General features: G+C 32.7%; 1 protein-coding gene, 1 long non-coding RNA gene and 1 pseudogene across 4 annotated transcripts; 2 read left to right on the forward strand and 1 right to left on the reverse strand.

The window, feature by feature from the left end:
- LOC144573592 (AT-hook motif nuclear-localized protein 23 pseudogene) lies at positions 1–1,540 on the forward strand (annotated as a pseudogene). Its single transcript, XR_013518039.1, has one exon. The product of XR_013518039.1 is annotated as an AT-hook motif nuclear-localized protein 23 pseudogene (transcript).
- A 6,365-nt stretch (positions 1,541–7,905) lies between these two features.
- LOC144573295 (uncharacterized) lies at positions 7,906–8,774 on the forward strand. The gene is made up of 2 exons (XR_013517924.1): positions 7,906–8,129; positions 8,177–8,774. It is a non-coding gene; the product is annotated as an uncharacterized LOC144573295 (long non-coding RNA).
- On the reverse strand, positions 8,205–10,818 carry LOL1 (lsd one like 1). 2 transcript variants are annotated; one of them, XM_078323038.1, is made up of 6 exons: positions 10,565–10,818; positions 10,183–10,315; positions 9,800–9,913; positions 9,165–9,278; positions 8,964–9,073; positions 8,205–8,589 (listed from the first exon to the last, which is right to left on the reverse strand). In XM_078323038.1, the coding sequence occupies exons 2-6, from the start codon at positions 10,238–10,240 to the stop codon at positions 8,554–8,556; spliced, it is 432 nt and encodes a 143-aa protein (XP_078179164.1). In that variant the 5' UTR covers positions 10,241–10,315; positions 10,565–10,818; the 3' UTR covers positions 8,205–8,553. The 2 variants fall into 2 exon arrangements, with proteins under 2 accessions (XP_078179164.1, XP_078179165.1); XM_078323039.1 differs by having other exon boundaries at positions 10,183–10,336; positions 10,565–10,790.
- Between the last annotated feature and the right edge of the window lie 11,693 nt (positions 10,819–22,511).

Genomic DNA, 22,511 nt, shown 5'->3' on the forward strand with positions numbered 1-22,511 from the left:
TCTAGATCTGTTTCTCTCTCTAGCTGTGAAGAAGCAAGCAAGCAAGCTCTCAAACTCTCCCTTTCCTCTACAATCCCATCCTTTCTTTCTTAATTTCTTTCCTTCTCCCTACATCCGCCTCCCTTGTGCTCTTTCCTGCTTCACCTCTCATCTCCTTATTTATTCCTCCACAAATTCTTTTAATATAACCAACCCTTTTTCTTTATTTTTTTCCTTTTCCTTTCCCAAACCCACAAGCTCCCACCTTCCTATCCTTTCTTTATTCAATCCCACAACATAATAACCAAAAAAAAAACATAATAAGAAAAAAGAAAAAAAAAATATATATATATATATAAAGCACATCGCCACCAATCCAATCCTCATCTTTTGATTATAGTTCTATTTCCTCCATTTACTGTTTGCTAATCATTATTATTTTCCTTAATTTATTACCACCACTACTTCTTGTTCAATATTAATTTTTGCTCCCATATAGAAAAATGGCTGGCTTAGATCTTGGCCCCTCCTCTCACTTCTTCCACCACCAACTCTCTCAAGATGCCAACAATCACCCCACTTCCTCCGGCGATGCCGACCCCTCTTCTGGCGGAGGCCCCGGGAATGAACTCATCGTGCGCCGGCCCCGTGGCAGACCTCCCGGATCTAAGAACAAACCTAAACCGCCTGTCATCATCACACGGGAGAGTGCCAACGCTCTCCGGGCTCACATCCTCGAGGTAGCTGCAGGGTGCGATGTGTTTTCAGCCCTTTCGGCATACGCCAGACGGCGCCAACGAGGCGTATGTGTCTTATCAGCTGCTGGATCGGTGACTGACGTCACAATTAGGCAGCCGACATCTGCTGCCTCGCCTGCTCCTGTGGCAGCGTTACAGGGTAGGTTTGAGATCCTGTCTCTCTCAGGATCTTTCCTACCTCCACCTGCTCCACCGGGTGCGACTAGTCTGGCAGCCTTTCTAGCAGGAGGACAAGGTCAAGTGGTTGGTGGGGCCATAGCAGGACCTTTGATCGCTGCTGGTCCAGTAGTCATAGTTGCAGCTTCGTTCACTAACGTGGCCTATGAAAGACTACCACTTGAAGAAGGTGAGGAGGAGGTGCAACCTCCACCTGGAATGGGTCGGAATATTCCCGGAGAAAATGACAACGAAAACAATGGAAATGGCAATAGCAATGTGCCGTTTGATCAGAGCGGGAGCTTGCCTTTCTTCAACATGCCATTAGGGATGATGCCGCAGATGCAGTCGGACGGTCATGGAGGCTCCGCATGGCCACCGGGTAGGCCCTTCTAGTTTGCGCATGCATGCATGGATCGATGGAGAGATCTATTGTATCCAATCCAACTATTCATGAGGCTTAACTAGAGAGGTTAGGGATTTTTATTATTTGAAGTGGTTCTTGTACAAGTCGTTAGTGTCTCACTTTTGTTTTCTCTCCATGTCTTCTCTTTTTAATTCTCTCATTTTGTTTTTGATCCGTGGATGTGAATTGTGCACTGCTGGGATTTCTTTTTGTTTAATTAGTAAGATAAACTGTCATTTGGGTGAGTTCAAGTTCTTATTTTAGTGTTTGTATTATTTTATGTTGGTGACAGTACTGTTACTAGTGGGTTTGGGAATTATCACCTTTGTGCCCCATTATTAATTTAACACTAGATGTCTAATCTTATGGTTCTTCAGTTGTTCTTTTATTTTTTTCTCCCCATTTTTTAATTGTTCAGTCAAGAATGCACTGTTATATGCTCTTTTCTTTTCTTATTAGATTTTACTTTTCTTTTCTCTCTCTCTTTTTTTATTGGCACAGCTTCTACTTCACTTGTGAAAGAATTATTTGCACAAGCTATTAAATTTTTGTCGCTTATTAGCTCATATGTTTGTATTTTGTGAACAACATGAATGTCAACAAAAATTGAACAGGATAATATTGAGAGAAACTTAAGGACCAATAATTGGAATGCTGGGTACTGTTACATTTCCTTCACAGGTTACGCTCAAGGATATATGATCTATATATATGCCTGAATGATTGAAGATTGTTAAAATACAAAATGGGGATTAATTAAGACTAGTTACAGAGTGAACTATATATATATATAGAATGATTTACTTCTAGTATGAAAAAAATAAAACACAGATATTTAGAGTGATCTTCTAATTATTAATGTGTGCTGGAGTCCATATATAATACTAGAACACAAAAATGGATATATGCATGCTTGTAAGAAAATATTATTTGCCTTGGATATTTTTTTTATCTACAAATAATTAAATATATATATTTTCAAGATATATATACCTTCTATCTGATACTATAAATTTCAATTTTGTCATTAAATGTGATGCATATTATATATATTAAGATGCATGGCTGCATATTTAAAATTCCTTTTCACTATTTAAAATTGAATTTCATCCATTTCCTTTTGTTTGCTTTAGTTAGTTTTGCTTCTGATTTCTATGATAAATGGAAATGATTGATCAGCACATCTTTGTATTACAATACTTATTATGGCATGTGTCCCGGGCCATATGCCAATGGAAATATGCACTTTCACTGTTCACTAGCGTGCACTTGTTTTCATGGCATTGTCTCCTTGATTTGACTACATAAATATTATTACACTATTTTGTAGATGGTTATTCAAATTTTAATCAATTAATTAATTACGCCATGTACATATATACTAGGTAGTTTCTGATAATTTTTTTACACTCCAAAAGCAACTTTTTTTTTTGTCAATTATAGTATATTAATGATATATAGTCCAATAGAATATCTTAATTTTGGTTTATGTATTCCTTCAATAACCTCTTAGAGATGCATAAATTAATAGGTGCATATAAAAAATAATTTGGATGTCAATATACATTTATTTTTATCAATACCAGTAAAAGAGGATATTTATAATTGATTATATATATATTGCAACATGTAATTCATGCTCAGAAACTATTAGAAAATATAAGCAGCTGAACACATCTTCAATATTAATATTGTTTTGTTCATGACAGTGGATACTGAATCCAAAACATTTTTCAATTACCAAAAAAAAGTTTTGTCAAGTTATTTTCGGTTTCTCTTATAATAAGTTATATATCTAGCCAAAAAGTTTTTCTTGAATAATTTCCTGTCTTGCTTTTTTTTATTATTTCGTTTTCCACAACATGGCTAAAAAAATATAATATATAAAGAAATGCATGTATTTTGGATTGGCACCGGTACATTGTTGGAACTCATTAGTTAATTGGTACACCATCAACTTGAATATGCTCATGCATGCCGTGATTTTTTGTGGAATCAACTTAAGAACAATTTCTTCTTAATTATATATTCTGCAATTGCATGAAACCATGCATTTGTGTGACTAATAAGATGAAATATATATATATATATATATATATAGAAAAAGAGTATTATAAATTTGGATAATGATCTAACAATTGATGGTGTACCAATTAACTAATGAGTTCCAACTTCCAACAAACGTACCGGTGCCAATCCAAAATGCATTTATTTCTTTATATATTATAATTTTTTTAGCCATGTTGTGGAAAACGAAATAATAAAAAAGTTGACGATGGATGGAAAGCTAAGGTTTCATATATAATTAAACTCTAGCTTGCCATAAATTTATCCAATCAATCTCTTCACTAAAGAAAATCATTGCAACTTTAATTACCGTTGCAGCCCTTTTTGGTTAATTTTCCAAAAGCATTGCAGCAATAATTGAGCAAATATAGAGCGCTAGCTACTCAAATGCCGATCATTTGATATTGTCATTCATTTTAAAATGGATGTAGAATTATAACATGAATCTGATTAAGTTTTTTGAACCTGGCTGAACCCATTGTATTGAAACACTAACTAATTAACCTAGCTACATGTATATATGGGGAAGTACAAACTTTAATTTTCTCTGAAGCTTTACAAGAATTCAATAGAATTGTAAATGCATCATTTGATTAAGAGTTTAAGACCAGTGAGTTTCTTGTAATCGGCATTAATTGGAGATCACAAAAAGTTTTTTTTAACCTTTCACAACTTTGCCAGAATAAATGCTTCAATTAAAAGAAGATTGATTATTGTTTCATATCTCATTTTCACAATCTAAACCTGCTTGGATATATAATATCATCCTTTCTAATCCAAGTTTTGTCAATTGTTGTGATTTTGAGATCCTCATTAATTATTCATCTTGTTCTTCTTACTATCTTGCATTTTCTGGTGTCTAAATTTTCGATAACTTATATTTTCTAAAGAGATGTAAAACCATAATATACTTAATTTCTCGCTTTATATATATACACTTTGCTTTGAATCTTTTCCTCTAGTTTTACCTTCTATATATATTTCCATTAAGCTAATCAGACAAAATGTTTTATAGTTAAGGGATGATGAAGAAATTAACCCATTGAAGATGATTCTAGCTAGATTACATATTTCTAATTCCTATAACCTACAGAAAAGATACAAAGTAAAAAGAGGGGTTTAATTAACTACATTACAGTAGAAAAGGATTGCACAGTTTGAATCCTGATCAGGTTGACCATCCTAATGTGAAAGTTATTGATATATTGAAAGTTCTTTTTCTTTTCTTTTTTTTACTAATTCAATTCTGGTGTAAATTTAGCTGCAATTAAGAAGACATTGAGCAAAACATCATCTTTATTTATTTTTGTTTGAAAAAGGCATGAAATGCCCATTTAATTAGCATGAAACAGTAAATTACAGATTAGCTTATTATCTTAACTTCTATCTTCCTTCAGAAATCCAAAAGGGATTGATTGGTCTCAGCACACGCCCACCCGCTTCATCGATAGAACATGCAACTTCTCACAACACCTAGAGCAATTCTAGAGAGCAAAATGTCAAATGATCAAATCTCAAACTTTTCCCTAGCCTTTTGGATCCTTGACCATATACCTTGAGCAAACATCATTTATTTAAAAGAAGTTCTATCTACAGATATGCTTTACATACCAATTCCTCTAACCACAGTAGCCTACCATGACATCGCTGTCCTAGTGAACAACATATATAGAATTTGACTACAAAATTAATTATGATGAATTTTCTCAAAAGTTGGTTTGAAATACAATGACTAGACCAACCTCTTGACCTCATCTTGGTTGCTTAATGTGATATCCTTTGAAATTTTCTTTGGAAGTTGCAAGAAGGCCTGAACAGCAGGAAATAAACACACGTATGCATGTATACAACAAATAACAAAAAAAAGGGCCTAAAGTGGCTCAAGGAAGTGCAATTTAGTAAGGCGCTTGTTGTAACATTTGATCTCTCCTTTCCCAGGCTTTAATATAAAGATAAATGGGCCAGTGGCCTAGCTAGAAACCTAAGATTTTATTTATGCCACAAAAGGCTAATTTATTTAATTATTTATTTATGCCACAAAAGAAAAATTGGGCTTGTTGATGGTATGGTCTAATAGCCTAAAAAGGCTAATTTTAATTGGGCTTCCCCATGAAAGTTCAGACTAGTAAGTAGAAACCCAGGCCCAGATTATTATGCAATTTGATTTTAAAACCTTTTTTTTTTCATAACCAAATATACTGATTGAGTTGAGAAATAAATAACAAAGTTTAACTTGATGAACAATTTATAGAAATTGATAAAATTTTGATTCATATTTCATCATTAATAACATTATATATATTTGACATTTTGAACAATTTCAACGTTTTAAAATTTAACTTGATGTGGGAAAATAATAGAGAGCCCTTTTCAATATATATACCAATTTTACTGTCCATAATTCGAACTATTATTGCTTCTATATATACAGTGCTTATAACTAGCAGTTACAAAGGGTGTTAAACTGTTAATTAAACTGTTATCATCCATCATTGAAATATAACAATGAACACAAAAATAATGTGGGACCTAAGAAATAGTGACTTGTCTTGTTTTGACCTAACATGAACCACTTTAGCTGACAATTTTTAATTATCTGGCTAATTAAATGCTAGTTACGTGTATTCCCACCTGAAAATATATAGGGGGTCCGGATCCCCCTAAAGTAACCCCAGTTTTTGAGTTTAAATCCGAACTGTCCGATTCAAATCTGAACTAATCTGATATGAGGTGAAGCGCACTGAGCCCCTTTAATCTGACGGCACGATTCGAATTTGACGGTTCGAATCTAAACTAAAAAAAATGTGTTAATTTAGAAAATCCGAACTCGAAAATAGATATGGGTCGTCTATATTAGAGACGCAATTAGTTGTAACAGAATTAGCGTTGTAACAGGATTATCCTGTTACAACTAATTGCGTCTCTAATAGTCTACTACAGCTGTCTAAAACAGTAAACCATCTCATGCAGTTGCACTTGCAAGCAATAGCAGCCTACCAGCCCTTAATCAATGACCTTATCCATGGAAGTAGTCAAGCAAGTCAAAACTCTGGTTCACAAAAAGAAAAGAAAAGGGAAAAAAAGTTGATATGATTCAAGTTGATTATCTTCACCAATTGATTTGTAATGATAAATTCGATTTGATTATAGTCTTTTGTGTTCCGTTCGATTCGAATATAATCCATTTGAATTTTGAGGACAAAATTATTTTTAAGGGGGAGAATTTGTAAGACCTGGAAAATTTTCATATTATTTTTGAAATTATTATGGACTTATTTGCAATTTTTAGAATTAGAAGGTTACTTGTATAAAAATGTTGAACTAAAAAAAATGATCCAACGTGGCATTCTTCCACGTGTCTCCCATGCATATATCCCTTTTGACCACCATTAAAAATCTATTTATATGGAGTTATTTTCTTTCGGGTTAGGCTTTAAAAAAAAAAAAAAAAAAAAAGAGGGAAAGGGGAAATATGAAGAAAATTTGGGGAAAATAAAAGAAAAGTTTTGATAAATACAATGATGTTTGATTTCAAGTCTGATTGAAATTCTGATTACGTCGCGTTGATTCTGAATAGTTGTTATAGATTGATTTGGATTCTGGATTGATGACTATCAGGTAACCGGACTTCTCTATAATCTGTGTTTTCGATTTGTTTGGTTGAATTTGATGTTTTGAATCGGGTATTGGATTATGATGCTTATTTAACAGGTATTGGTTGAATTTGGTCTAAAGTTCAAATTTAATTTGTGAAATAATACGATCGTGTGTTTTGAGAATTCGTGAAATGAAATGATAAGGATATTGTGTGACTTGTTTTACTGATAACTCAGACCCAGGTGCTATCGCCGGTTAAATATGTATTTATAATTTGATTGAAATTTGTGTGGATTAATTTAGTATGTTTGAATGGTTGTTTAATTAACTCAATTATAGAGAAGTGCGTCGTTAAATAACCAGTTACTGAGCTTTATAGCTGACTCTATATTGTTTCTTGTTTGTTATTTTTGTTGCGACGTAGGTTAACGGGACGAAGGATGGATGCATAAATGCCTCTCTTGTCACGATACCTGGCCCGGCGGCAGGATCGTGACAACATCAAATTTTATTAATTTTTTTTACTATTTTTTGGATTTTTGAAAGAAGTCACTAAAATTGTAATGATACATATATTTGCATATCAAATAGGGCCAATTTTCAAAATTCTGAAAGAAAATGGTATATAAATTTTTTAAAACAGTGAAACTTGGTATCATATAAGATTTTGAAATTTATATCACATTGAACAACTGGAATCATCCATTCTGTAATGTTAAGGTGGTGATAACATATGAAATCTATAAGATACTGGTACTGTAATCCCCCTCTTCTCTAACTTATTGATGCTGTCGTTTGTTTGAAGTCTCCATTTATAGTCTAAGCTGTATTAAGCTGATTGTGTTTGCTACTACTGGAGATGCAGAGATGCAAGGTGGAGTCACTCAGTGTATCTAGAAAGAGAACCGCGTTGTCCTTATGCATTGATATTTAGTGTGTGTGTGTGTGTGGGTGGGTGGGTGTCTGTTTGGCTTGGTTAATGGCAAGCCTAATCTGGTATATTGGTAACTCAATTCTAATTCCAATTCTAGACGAGGCTGATCAGAACTCTCTATCACCTTGATTCCTCCATCAGGTTAGGTGCTGGATTGAGGGGTCCACAGCTAATTGGACTTTACCAATGTAAAATGTAAGGAAAACCAGAAGAAAATAGTTACCAGAGAATAGTATAAAATGTAAGGAAAACCAGAAGAAAATAGTTACCAGAGAATAGTATAAAATGCAAGGAAAACATTAACTTGCTTTTAAAACCCAAAATTAGATGACTGGAATGAGAACCTTCATTACAGGATACATACAAGGGAAACAGCCAGGCAGTGTTAATTTATTCCATACATTATATATTGAGAATTACTTGATAAGACTGCAAAAAGAAAGCAAACTACAGTCTATCAGAAAACAGCAAACACACCTCAGCAGTCTGAATTAACAACAACAAAAAAAAAAAAAATTACAGAAAGAAACTGGTGTATTCGGCAAGTTGAAGAGAATTTGATCTCTCCCAGAGGAGAAGTCTCTATACAAATTCTCTGTAGGTATGCGTAGTCTCCTCTGATACAAAAAAAATTTAGCAAAATTTCCAGTGGAAATTTAACTGCTAGTCTTCTGTTCTGAGCTTGGTGATGCCTGTAGGATGGTCATTAAATCAATTAGTTGTGGTACAGATTCTGAGATAAACTTCAAGAAATATTAGTGTGAGGATTACACATTCTGCAAGAATGCAATACCCCTTGCTTGGCTATCTACTGGAAAATTTGAATGTTCAGTTTTTGGTATAACGATCACCATCTTATGTTGTACTGGTACCCATCAGCATGCAACGAGTACAGGCACACTTGGTTGGCAGGGTACCAGACCAGCACAATACCCAAACCAGTTGTAGTTCTAACCTTCTTTGACGGATAATTTTGTACTTAAGGAATCAAGGTTTTCATATATTTAACATTATATCTAGTAAGATTTGAAAATTTAAATGTCAAATGTGCAAAATGTAGACCAACCCCAATAGAAGTAACAAAGTTGCAAACAGCGCACTTGACAGATCGGGCTCCATACTGGTACATGAGCAGCATATGGCAATTACCACAGTTCACATGTGCTACCTGATTTGCTGAATATACACCACCAGAATAACAGGAGAGAGATTAATAATTTCAGATCAAACATAATTAGTTGTGAAGATATGAATTAATGGGATGTACCTTCAAGGGCAAGGTTAACAGTATGACAGCATGAACATTGCACACTTGTTGCTCCGCGTATATACATTAGGAGAGTGTGGCAGCCTCCACATACCAACTGTGCCATCTCTGTTCCTGCTCTCAGAAAAATAGAATTGGCAAAATTGTAATGTGTCATAATCTTTCTGAGAAAATATGAATCCCCATGAGCTCTTTAGTTTTGTTGGTTTCATTGAGAAAATGTGTCTCTGGATAATTTTTTTTCTCGTGAACACGCAATTTTAAGTATGTTATGGTTTAGGTTCAGTTTGATGCACATATATGGTGCTTTTATTGTTTCCTTTGCTTTCGGTATTTAGCTCCATCATTTCTTCTCCTTTTCCTACATGAAAGCTAAGTTTTTTTTTTGTGTTCTTCAGTCATAAAGAAAATTTAAATATAATTTATTCCCAAAATGCATTTCATTAGTTATTTTTTCTCTTAATTTGCAGAATCCCAAGTACTTGCTATGCTCCTATATGACATGTTTTGCTAATTCAACGAATGCTCTAAGTTTCTTTTCTTTTAAGTGATCTGGCTATAATCCATTAATTTGTCATAATTTAAACAGGAAACAGTGAAACCACTTAAGCTGACTCATCTTGAGAAATGTTTACCTGGTGGGGGAACTGACGTAACGGCACTACACACAGCACAACAAACAGAGGCTGCACCAATTGGATATAGAAGTAGGTTTCTGCAACCCGAACAAACTAGTTGGCTTTGTGCTCCTAAATTTAGAAAAGTAACTTCACTTAAAATCATTGCTTCATTGCAAAAACTTAAGAACTCTAGAAACATCACAGGATATATTCAAACATACTATATATATATACTGTGTTGGTTTCAGAAAATTATCTGAAGAAATCAAGCTTATCAAGTAACTAAGAGGATAATAATTTATAAAAGAAAAATAAACAAAGTCTTATCCAAAATATATACAAGGAAAATTGAAGTTAGATTTCTCAATGTTTATAAAAAGAGAGAGAATAGAATATACCAGTTGCTGGTGGGGTAAGAGGAACTGGAGCAGGATATGGGGCCAATGGAACTGGCATTGCCTTTTAATCTGATTTTCACTTCAGCTCTTAAATTTTTTTGATAATTACCTCAAGCTAAATTGGAACCAGGATCTGCCAATTGTTCATACAACTCTGCATAAGAATATAAAGGGAGAAAAGTAATAAAAGAAAACAAAGAACAAGAAGTGGAAAATAATATATATACTGATACTTTCATGCTAAAAAACATACTGATAGTAAAAAACTGATAACACAAGCAGCATTTTCACCTTCCTTGTTCATAAGAAACAAAAAGTATCATACAGAATTTAAATCCAGACTTGATAGATCCAACAAAGAGGGTATAGTGTAATCAATCACCTTTTCACATACTATGCTGGTAAGATTAAGTGCTAAAAAGCACTGAGAGATCCAACAAATGAGCTCATTTAGAATCAGATTTGTTCATCTAATTCTCTGGTCCTCTTTCCTTTTCCTTTTCCTTCTTTCTTTCTTTCTTTCTTCCCTTTCAGTTGTTTTCCCTTTTCTTCTCCTTGTTTTTGACTTGAAAGAAAGCAGAGAAAAGAATAGGTTGAGCTCTCAGCCTCAGCCTCAGCTTTGCTTTGTGTATATATAGAAATAGCAAGCATTTATTTGTTTACTCAGCCAGAGTTTTGCTTTATTAGAAAGTTACTAATTACCAAATAAAAACAAAGGCCATTTATTCGTTTGTTTTTATTTCAGAATTACATTGCTTAGCTCCTACTATATGAGGGAGGGACATACATATTAAAAACATAAATAGAAACAAATTTTGTGTATTTTTCCATTTATTTCCACAATAATAAAAATTAACTTGTGATTTCGAAATCCAACAACTGAAATATGTGTATATTTTATGCATGTCATAAGTATTAAAAATGATAATATCATATATCCATGACTTAAAATTGATAGCGATATATATTAATTAAGTGGTTTTTGCTGGAATATAAAAAAAAAAACAAATTTTATGAAATTGATATAAAATTAATATCTAATTATAACAATATATAAATAATTAATTGTGTTTATTTTTTATTTTTGGACTTTTACTTGAAAAATATTGTCAAAAATCTCAAATTAATTTGTTTAAATCCCATTTATTTAAATAAGAATTGGTAAAATCAACAATCCCTTTCATCATCAAGATTGTTATACCTTTAGGCCATCTGAAGAAAGCGTTGGGAAAACTGTGCACAATTATCCATCAGAGATTTATCATACGAAAAGTAATGTATAAAATAATTTTTAATCGAATTCCCTTTTCCAAATGTCAACTAATATCTCTAATAGTTATTAATGAGAGTTATTAATTGAAATTTTAATTGGATCAGGACTTATTGATGATAGTCTGTTATCAAATTGCAATATAGACTTGATCTAGTATAGTAACTTTATTTAGTTTACAACTTTACATAAACTAAAAAGCAGGAGAGAAAAACAAAGGAACTGACCTGAGAAGTAAAAGCAAGAGGAGATGAATTTATTTAACCTTTAGATATCTCTGTTGAATTTAGATCCTCTCCAATTTGATTTTCGCTTTCCTCCGTGTCTCCACCAAAGATATATTAATTAATACTACCACTATTGCCCATTGTTTTTGACAAAACAATTTTCTAAAATACAACCAAGGCTTTTGCAAGACTAGACTTCTTGAAATGTCTTATTCTCAAATAAAAACACCAGCTACCATAAGAAAAAGATGTAAGTGGATCCCTCCTCTATATATATATATATATATACAGAGAGAGAGAGTGTGTGCCTAATGTGCATTCGTATGCGTAGAGCTCGATATGTATATGGTTCAAATTTGAAATTTCAAAATCTAAAATATTGATCCGAACCGTTCATTTTGTTCTCCATATTAACATGTGTTTGGAGACCAAATTTTACATTTTTCTGAATTTTTTTACTATTTAGTAACCCACTTTGAAAATTGCTAATCCAACGGTGACTGCTGATTTTATTATTTTGTTAAGCCACCGTTGGATCAACAATTTTCAAAGTGACTTAATAAATAGTAAAATAATTCAGAAAAATATAAAATTTGGTCTCCAGGCACATATTAATATGGAGAACAAGATGAACGGTTCAGATCAACGTTTTGGATTTTAAAATTTCAAATTTGAACCATATGCATATCGGGCCATATGCATACGAATGCACATTAGTCACTCTATATATATATATATATATTCCTAAAAAAAAAAAAATTCTCTGTGTATATATATATATATATATATATTGATGCTGTTGGCCTGCTGTATAATAATTTTACGGAGCCTTATCTGAAAAGAAAATATTGATGCACGTGAGCGGCCGGCGTACTAAAGCCCAAGGTGGGAAATAGAGGTTCTGGCACAGCCACGTGTACAAAAACGACTGGCCTAAAATGAGCTTCGTCGTACAATTAATACAATGTAATAAACTAATCAATTGACTCCATGGTGGGGGCCCACACACAGGAGCATCGTCCTCGATTCCTCACTTGCATTTTCTCTCAAGTCTTACCTCACCTATTTGTCACTTCTTTTGTTTTCTTCCTCCTCTGCCCTGTGCCAAACATAGGGTATTAATGGTCGGGCGGGTACGGGTACGGGTAAGTCTCGGGTACGGATAGGACGGGTACAAGGGTATTCGGGTACGGGTATGGTCGGGTATATTTTTCAAAAACCATGCCCTACCCGTCCTATACCCGTACCCGTGTACCCTTGACGGGTAGGGCGGGTACGGGTATTTTTTTTTTTTTTTGCTGTTTTTTTTTTTCCGGGTATGGGTCGGGTCCGGATGGGATGGCACCGGGTGGGCGGGTGGGAGGGAACTGGTTTTTTTAATTTTGAATTAAAGTGAACAGTACTCGGGTATAAGGTATCGGGTAGGGGTAGTCGGGTACTCGGGTACAGGTATAGTCGGGTACGGGTAAGGTCGGGTAGGGTAAGGTCGGGTATGGGTCCAAAAATGTAAGTCCGGTCCGGTTTTTGCCCCTACCCGCGTATCCGACCCATACCCGGGCTCGGGCACGGATACCCTGGGCGGCGGGCACGGGCGGGTAGGGTAGGGTATACCCGTTAAGGGTATTGTTAATACTCTAGCCAAACATACGAGTTATACTTTTATATGAGGAGGGTTCAAATGCCTCCATGGAATTGGATTTGATTTTTTTTTTTTTTCTGGTTTCGGCTTTTATCTATATTTGGATTTTGAGTACAACTAGGGTGTTCTTAAGTGTACCAACTTTATTTAGTTCTAAAATTTATTTGATTGACTTCAAACGATAAATTTAAAATGTTCAAATTCATTTTCTTTACGAGTGGTGCGTCTACATACGAAAATTTTAAATATTCGAATTAATTTTGTATATAGGCAAGTGATAAAAAAATGTTTAAAAAATGAATATGTTAAAATTAATTTATGAATCTTCTAATTTTGACCGTTTGATTTTATACTAAATTAACACATTACTCGTAAGATAGATGAGTTTCAACAGTTCGGATTTAAGCCAATCTGACAACTTTTAGAGTTAATTACAAAGAAACTTAGTGAACTTAAGAACACCCTTGTTACACTCTTAGATTTTAAGATTTAGTTTGAAATTTTCAGTTATCTTTTATTTCTATTTGACTCCGGTTACTCTATTTGGATCACTTTAATTTGAACTGTCTGCATGATGGAATTAGAAAATTAAAATTGTAAGTGATTTTTTTTTTTTTTCAAGGTTGAAGGTCAAGCTATATTTAACTATTTATATACCCACAAAAAATTTCTCCATTTGATTTTTGACATCGTTATGTAATCTTATTTTAAAAGGAGACTATAACGTATAAGTTTTAGATTTGTCACTGATTGTTTGGGTTTCGTACTTAAGATTGTGCTTCAAAAGTCGATCATTAAAGAAAAGAGAAGAGAAAGAAGGTGAGAAGCGACCAAACCGAACCAGTTCTATAAGAGAAAAATCAGAGAGAGACATGAGGGGAGTCGGGAGAAAACAAAAGTTGTACAAAATCTATTAATTATCGGTTAATTCCTTCTTTTTTTCGTTCCGTCCCTCTACATTGTAGTTTTATGAAGCACAACGTAAAAGAGTAAAGCTAAACCCTAACACATGAATTATCTTGTGTTTTATACCAGTGTTGTAAAACACGTCCGTTTAAGCTGATTAATTGATTGATTAGTCGTTAGCGGTGACCAAACCGATATGGATTTTTCTTATTAATCGACCGATTATTGCCGATTATAGTTAATTATTCTCGATTATTCCCGATTAATCGCTTAGCAGTACTCTGTCCGTCCGATAACAGCATACTGTTATTTACAACACTATTTTATACTTCAATTGTGTAGTGTTTGAATTGTTAGAGTTTAAAGTTATATAGTCTAGTTCTTATGCTAGAATTTTCCGGTATATAAAGTCGTATAACTAAGTGTTTAAATTTGAACTATAGTCGTCTAAATTTTCATAATCAGGAATTTATACTTACATAGTCGTATTTAAGTTTTTTGGTATTTAAAATTGAATCGTACAATGTTTTAGCGTGCATATTAGATGTGTGTACAACAAATATATGAACATCTTTATAAATAAATTCTCATTATAATTGTATCGCATGAACATTAATTATCAATATATGAGAAAATATCTCAATAAGTGAAGTAAAACACAAGTTGTGGTTTTAGAATTTTTTCAAAAAATGAAATAAAAAAAAGGCCGAAAAGGATATTTGCTAAAAATAAAGTACATGGAAATCGATATATAAAAGTAAAAAGGAAAAGGACTAAATGAAACCGTCCTTGAAGATGACACAGAAGAAAGAGACAATATCCTAAGAATAGATTTAAAATATTTCTTCTTAATTTTGTGCTTCAATCATACTCCATATTGTATCTCTGTTTTTAAAGTTTCAACAATAGATACAAATTATTATATCTTTATTTTAAAATGTGATTGAAGATCAAATTTTATATTTTTAGATTTTATTTAGATAGATACAAAATCACTACAATTGGTGCTGGACCATCCAATACAATGATTTCATACTTAACTAAAATAACAGTTAAAAAAATATTCAAAAAAATATATAAAATTTGTGTCTCCAACCATATTTTAATATGAATATAATGTTAAGCAGTTTGGATAAATGTTCGGACTTTGAAAAACGAGATAAGAATGTGGGGCATGATTGAAGTAGAAAAATAATAGTGATTTTAACCATACTCCAGAGAGGCTGTGGGAGGCCTCTTGGAGCCGGTACAAGGTGGTGGTTGGTGAGTCTAAATGGGTATGGTTGACCCAAATTATGGCGGTTCTGTGGGGTGTGTAGAAACAAAGGAATGCTCGTATTTTTGGTCGTCCGTCCAAATCCTCTTGGTTGCTGGCACAGGAAATTAAGGAAGAGACCGAAATGTGATTGAAGTGTTGTCGAAGATCTATTGGAATTGGTTGAGAGAAGAGATTTGATGTTTTGTTTTATTTTATTTTTCTGAAGTTGTAAGCACATCTATTTTTCCTTGTACTCATGGTAGTCGCTACCTGGTTATAAAAAAAAAAAAAAAAATTAACCATACTCTTTTCTCAAATATAACGAGTAAAAGAAACTCATATTATTTCATATTAATTAAAGATCTTATATAAAGATGATGCATGAGTTTTCAAAATTCTCTCTAAGAATTTATCTTTGATTTATAAATTAAGATAATTCTTTCCATGTCAGTAATTTAGCCATTTTATTGACATTTATTTCAGAACTTGCTATTTCGTTTCCACTGACGTGATAAAAAGAATTAATTTTTAGAATTAACATAGAAAATAATATTTAACCATTTTCTTCACATTTACTTCACTTCAATCTCATCTCAAAGAAAATATCATTTCACCTCAAAACTTTTGCAAAGGTTTTTAACTACATTTTCTATCTACATTTATACAAACTGGATTGTACAGGTTTGAGTATTTTATTAAGCAGGTTGGGTTTCTGAAATTTTTCATTTCAATTAAAGTTTAATACAATTTTTTTATAAAAATCACAAACTTATTCCATGTCCATATATAGTGTTTTTTTTAATAACACCATCCTCTGAAAAATAACAAAAATCTGAATCCAAAATTGGACCATATGGGGATGTCAAGCTCATGCATGAATACAAAACTGACAATTATGTGTGCAAACCATATTCCATAGCCCCTTCAATTTTGCACTTGCCTTTTTTTTTGGCCGACTAGTGTCTGAATAATTCATTTGAGCATATATTGGCATGCAAATCCGTACTTATTATTATTTACAAAAAAAAAATACGTAATTAATAAAAAAGAGAGATCTCATTACCACAATTTTGAGTTACCACAACTATTTTCCACATTTTCAAATTCCAATTCGTTGATCCAAACCGTTCAACATGATCTCCACAATAAAATGTGCTTCCATATCAAATTATATTTTTTTTTTGAATTTTTTACTATTTATTAAGATGTGTACAAAATTCAATGGTCTTAATTTGACTAGTTTTTGTAAAATACTTAATAAATAGTAAAAAAAAAAAATTTAAATGTAAAATTTGATCTGCAGGCACATTTTATTGTGGAGATCATGTTAAACGGTTTGGATCGACAAATTGGAATTTGAAAATATAGAAAATAGTTGTGATAATTTTATGGTAACTCAAAATTATGGTAATCAATCGAGTAAATTTCAATACCTAGGAATCCATAGCCGCTTAATTTGCTCTTTCCTCCCAAGTGAAAAAAAGAGAGGAAAAAACCCTAGCTGCCACCATTGTCGTCGCTCCTCACTTTTTTACACTTCTTCATTTCGTCTCTCTCACCTCTTCTAGTTCCTACCTCCGATATAGCGATACCTTCCCTCTCTCTCGTTTTCATCTCCTTGAATGGAGAGAAGAATGAGAGAGAAGGGAGGAAGTCGAGCGGAGCCAACCGGAGCTAAGAGTGTGGTATCATCGAAATTCGAAGCTTAGAGCCTTTACTATCATCATCTCGATCAGAGCACGGTGGTAAGCAAATCCAGTTGTCGGAGCGCGGTGGCCGGACGAAAGCGAATTCAGTTGTGGAAAGAGATAAAGAAAGAGACAATAGGGTGTTTAAGAGTAGATATGTAGGATTAGGTGATTAGAGTAATTTACGAGATTTCATGAGAATAAATGAGTTTGGATTGAAGAAGGAGAGTCAATTGACTTGTTGTAAGTACATTTTTTTATCAATAAAATTGTTAGTTGTCATTTAAAGCCACTAATTCTAAAAAAAATAAAATTGTGATAATTGAATCCCTCCTGATTAATATATACACTATTAGATATTTGAATTGTCCAATATAATGATTTATACAATAAATTGTAACTGTTGAAAGTTCATTTTTTCATTGTTAACAATTGAAAGGTCATTTGATGTCGTAAAGGAACAAACACGATTAAGTCATATTTAAAAATAAAATGAATACGGAATTTTGATCATTTAAATAAGAAAATTAAATTAATTTTGTCATGTAGTATCTCTGCCTACAAATTTTGATCAAAGTATATATGTCATCAGTTGTGTGATTTCTTGTGCAAAATATCAATCTTACCAAGTGATTAGCATTCTCTTTTGTGATTGATATATCTTATATGGAGTAGAAACAGAGTGTTTTTAAGTTCATCAAACTCTTTTATAAACTCAGCTCTAAAATCCATCGGATTGATTTAAAATTATAAATCTGAATTGTTGAAACTTATCTACCTTACGAGTGATGCTTCTACATGTGAAAATTTTTAACTTTGAAATTAATTTAGTATAAAGTTAGAAGGTTTATAAATTAATTTTAATGTATTAATTTTTTAACGTTGTTTTACTACTTGACTCTATATAAAATAAAATTAATTCCAAAATTTAAAATTTTCCAATGTAGACTCATCAATCGTAAAGTAGATGGATTTTAACAGTTTGAATTAGTCGTATGAATTCAATCCAATAGATTTTAGAATTGAGTTCACATATAATTCGGTGTACTTAGAACACCCTAGTTCTACTCAATCTTATATGATCTCATTTTGTTGACATTTTGGCGGCATGACAAAAATGAATTATGAATAGCATAAGTCAATTATAACAATTAATGAACTTAGGATTCTCTAATTATCGGAGTCCTTAAACGTAGCTTTTGAATAAATTACCGTAATTATCCGATCAATTAAATTAAATTAGTTTGGAAATTAAAAAAAGAAAGAAAAAAAAAAGCAATATTATCCGTGACCACTCAGTTCAAGATATCCATGATAGACTGAATAACTTGTGATAGGGACTTTCTTGTTACTTTTCAAGCATTTGAAACGACCTCCAAATTACGTCATTTTCTGTACATATATGTGGTGCGGCATCCTTAATTTGGTTTTGAATCCATTGACTAGTTGATTTTGCAATACAAATTAATTTATTGATATGAAATTATTAATTACTACAACGATCGAGCTTCAAGAAGATATATGAAAATGATCAATGTGGGTTCGTTTTCAACGAAAGAGAAGCAGATGAGATCTCCATGGATAACAAGAAAACAACTGCTTCAAAAATCAAAACCAATATATTCAGCTTGAACGGTTTAAAACTTTAAATATCTTTATTGCCAAGTCCATTTATGTGGCCCCACATATTCCTTGGGTGACCCCACTTGATCCACAGTAAACCAGATTAGCTGCGGAGGGTACTGATGCTCATAATGGTGTGGCACATCCAAACAGTTCATAAGAATTTTTTTTTTAGGAAAAATAAGGATCTAATCCATATTTAATTGATAATTGCGGTTACAAGAGTTTATAGTTGTAATCGAAAATAAACACAAGTTGCTCAAATAAGGTTGAGCTAAATCAAAAGCAAAGTAAATATGAAATGTAAAGAAAAAAGTTTAAAAATACAATAAAAGAAAAAAAAAAACTAAATGTTATTAGATAGTCAGACTTCTTTCGGCGGATCATCGTGGCGATGCAATATTTGTGCCACTTCTATTAAATCTATGCATGACTTGTTAGTGTTTCTGAATATGCGTGCACATCTTTCTTTTCATATGACAAACATTGTCACTAGTAAAGTATCTTTTGCCCTTTTATTGTTGTCCATCCGTAGTATGACTTCTATCAGTTGTGTTCTCATTTGTATCACAATCTTCATTCTTTCATACATCTCCGTTGCAAATGGGCACTGGCCAATCATATGTTTTATGTTAGACAATGGAAGCAAAAACAACATAATTCAATCAAATCAAATCAAATCAACATAGGAGCATCTCCATTTTACTTTTAAAAAATAAATGTTGATGTGGCAATTATAATTCTAATTAGAGAAATATGAAGTAATTGTTAATTTAACAACGTTGATAATTTGAAAAAAAAATATAACTTATTATAATTACAAGCATCAAGATGTTTCAAAACATAAATTTAGATTAAGTTCAAATCAAACCTACAATTCTTATAACTACGTATGAATATTCAAAATTAGAAGAACCAATGCAATTGTTCTTATCATTTGACAGAATTGCATGTAACAATGCCTACAATAAACATAACATTGATTAAGAGAATCATGTGGTAGCATGCAATCCACAATTTCTACTAAATATATATGCTGGCAAGTTTTAAGAATTTCTTTTATTTAAAAAAAAACAAATATGTTCAAATAGAAGCAACAATTTAAAAAAAAAAAAAATACTGTCAGTTTTAAAACAAAAAATAAAAATTACGCCAAAATATTAAAATTAAAATAGATTTGAAACAAGACTCTCTCTCTTAGCAGAATGACATCCACGGCCTATCCTCTTGCGCAGTGTATTCTCTTAAAATATGTAATGATAATTACTCACGTCACGTCATGTCACGTCACGTAATCAAATTACGACGTATTTGTCACGTTAAATACGTTATGTTACGTCACATATTGGATTTGTCTAGAGAAAAGAGACCAAAGAAAAATGAAAAAATGAAAAAATAAAAATAATAAAAAAGAACAAGCTCCATTTCATCTTTCGGTAGCCCCTCAGCAGGAAGACAAAACAAATAAAGGGAAAAAAAAATGAGGAGCACCAAAATTGGTTTAAAGGGACCACGATTTTGTATGAAGGCGAGAGACATTTCTCCCCGCATTTTTAAATGGTCCATCTATTTGTTCCAAGTCTCTAGAATCCTCTGGAATTTAAATTCTTTGTTATTTTTTTTTATACAAGATTATATGCATTCCCACTTGGTTTTCACACTTCAATCTGTTCTTCGATGGATTTAATTTCTAAATATTTATAGAAAACTATGTTACTGTATGCTCTCGAACTTCAGGTGCTTTTTGGTTTAATCAATTTATAATTTATTTTTAATGTACTAAGCGATGCATATTATATCATTATGCTATATTTCTATATTGGTAAACGAATATATTTACATTTTTTTTCTTTTGGCTTTATGATTATATTTACAGCTCAGTATTTCAACGTAGAAGAAAATATAAAAATAGTTATAATGGGAAATAGTTAGGGGTGCAAATGAATCCGGATAATTCTCTCCGTATTCACTCTGTATCCGGAGATAATTCAAACCCGGATTAAACATATGCGAATAATTGGGAATACGAATTCGGATATTTTTTTTTGCATATGGTGAAATAATGGTGGATTGTTGTAAATAACGGTATGCGGTCGTCAGACGGACAGGGTACCGCCAAGCGATTAATCGGGAATAATCGTCCATAATCGGGAATAATCAATTAATTAGTCAAAAAATTCATAACGATTTGATCACCGCCAACGACTAATCGGCCTAAACATATGTTTTTTACAACACTGGTGGATACAGATACTGATAGTTTCATGAAGGTGTAAACGGAGCGGATATCCGGATGTATCCATATTCGAATTTTCTCCCAACCGACTCCGACTTTACTGTTTTAGATAGAAGTTGTTATATAATTATCTCATATTCATTTCAATCATAATTGTCGGATAAATAATAATACGATCCGGTTTCTAATTTATTATCTTTTTTGCTGGCAATGGCGCTACAACAAAGCTATTTTTTTTTCTTTTTACCTTCATTTCTTCACTCTTCATCATTCTCCATTCAAGACTTTATCCCATGACTGTAGTCTACTTGTAGCCTCTGTTATAATTTAATTATATTCTAATCATTACAATAATGATTATCTGCTTTTAGCCTCTCTTATGATTATCTGCGTAGGCCAAAATATTCTAATATCATTACAATAATGGCACTACACAAATTCATTGTTTGCAAAAATACAAAGGTTAAAATATTGAATATTATTTTCTTTTTTGAAAGCTTCACAGAAGCTGCATAGCTGTGAATATTATTTTCTATTGTGTGATTTTCAAAACTGCGATTTGTATGACGTTTAGCATACTAATAGTGCAATTGTTAAAAAGAAAGAAAAAGAAAGAAGAGAGAGATGAGGATAGACACACTGCATAAACTTTTAAATTAAGAAATTAAGAGAAATTGTAAATTGAGAGGATTGCAGAAGAGTGGGAGCTTTGCATGAACCGCATCCACAAAAGGGATATTCCGACGGGGTCCAGTTTTCACCGAGTCTCGGATCTAAAATCACGACCACACATTAATCTTTCGCGGCTCCCATCACGCTCTCACATATCGCCAAGCATTGCTTTTAGATCTTCAAGTTCAATTATTTATACGAATCGTGATAATGATTTGCAGTACATGTGAAAAACACACAGATATATACCAGGTACAAGAAAAATTAAGAAATTAAATCTAGATTTTTTTATTGCATGCCGTAAAAATGGCACATAACTGGAAGAGGCAAACCCCAGAAACTAAGCACTGTGATACGAATAGTACGTACCGTACAAAACCAAATACAGATTTGTGGACTCTATTCAACCATACACGCCTTTGAATGAGAGAAAAATTATCACCATATGCAGACTCATTTTGAATTTTTTGTGGCAGACTGAGCTTTATTATATGAGATCGAATCGTCTGCCCCCAGAGTCATTGTTTGTGGACCCCCTAAATCCTAAATCCTAAACTCTAAACCTTAAATTCTAAACCCGGCCCTACCCTGCAGTGACTGAGGGGGCAGAATTTTCCTGCACCCGGGGGGCAGGTGATCTACTTCCTTATTATATACGGAAATATAATTTGCTGAGCATTCAATAAAGTCAATCAGTCTGATTCCACACTTGAGATTTAGCCTTTAGAAAAGAATTAATCTGAGACGTTAAAAAACAGTAAGAGCCTAAGAGGTGACCGGCTTTTAAGTTTTAACTGCCATTTACTGTTT

Source organism: Carex rostrata, chromosome 21 (genome assembly GCF_964058835.1).
Source record: "Carex rostrata chromosome 21, lpCarRost1.2, whole genome shotgun sequence".
In the NCBI taxonomy this organism is placed as follows: Eukaryota; Viridiplantae; Streptophyta; class Magnoliopsida; order Poales; family Cyperaceae; genus Carex; species Carex rostrata.

What these genes read in the sequence shown, in the direction of transcription:
- LOL1 (XM_078323038.1), bottom strand. Translation starts at nt 10,240, where the DNA reads ATGCCAGTTCCATTGGCCCCATATCCTGCTCCAGTTCCTCTTACCCCA. An exon ending in TACGTCAGTTCCCCCACCAG is followed by an intron (nt 9,279 to 9,799) that starts GTAAACATTTCT and finishes TTCTGAGAGCAG; the next exon opens with GAACAGAGATGGCACAGTTG. An exon ending in TGTTAACCTTGCCCTTGAAG is followed by an intron (nt 9,074 to 9,164) that starts GTACATCCCATT and finishes GTGTATATTCAG; the next exon opens with CAAATCAGGTAGCACATGTG.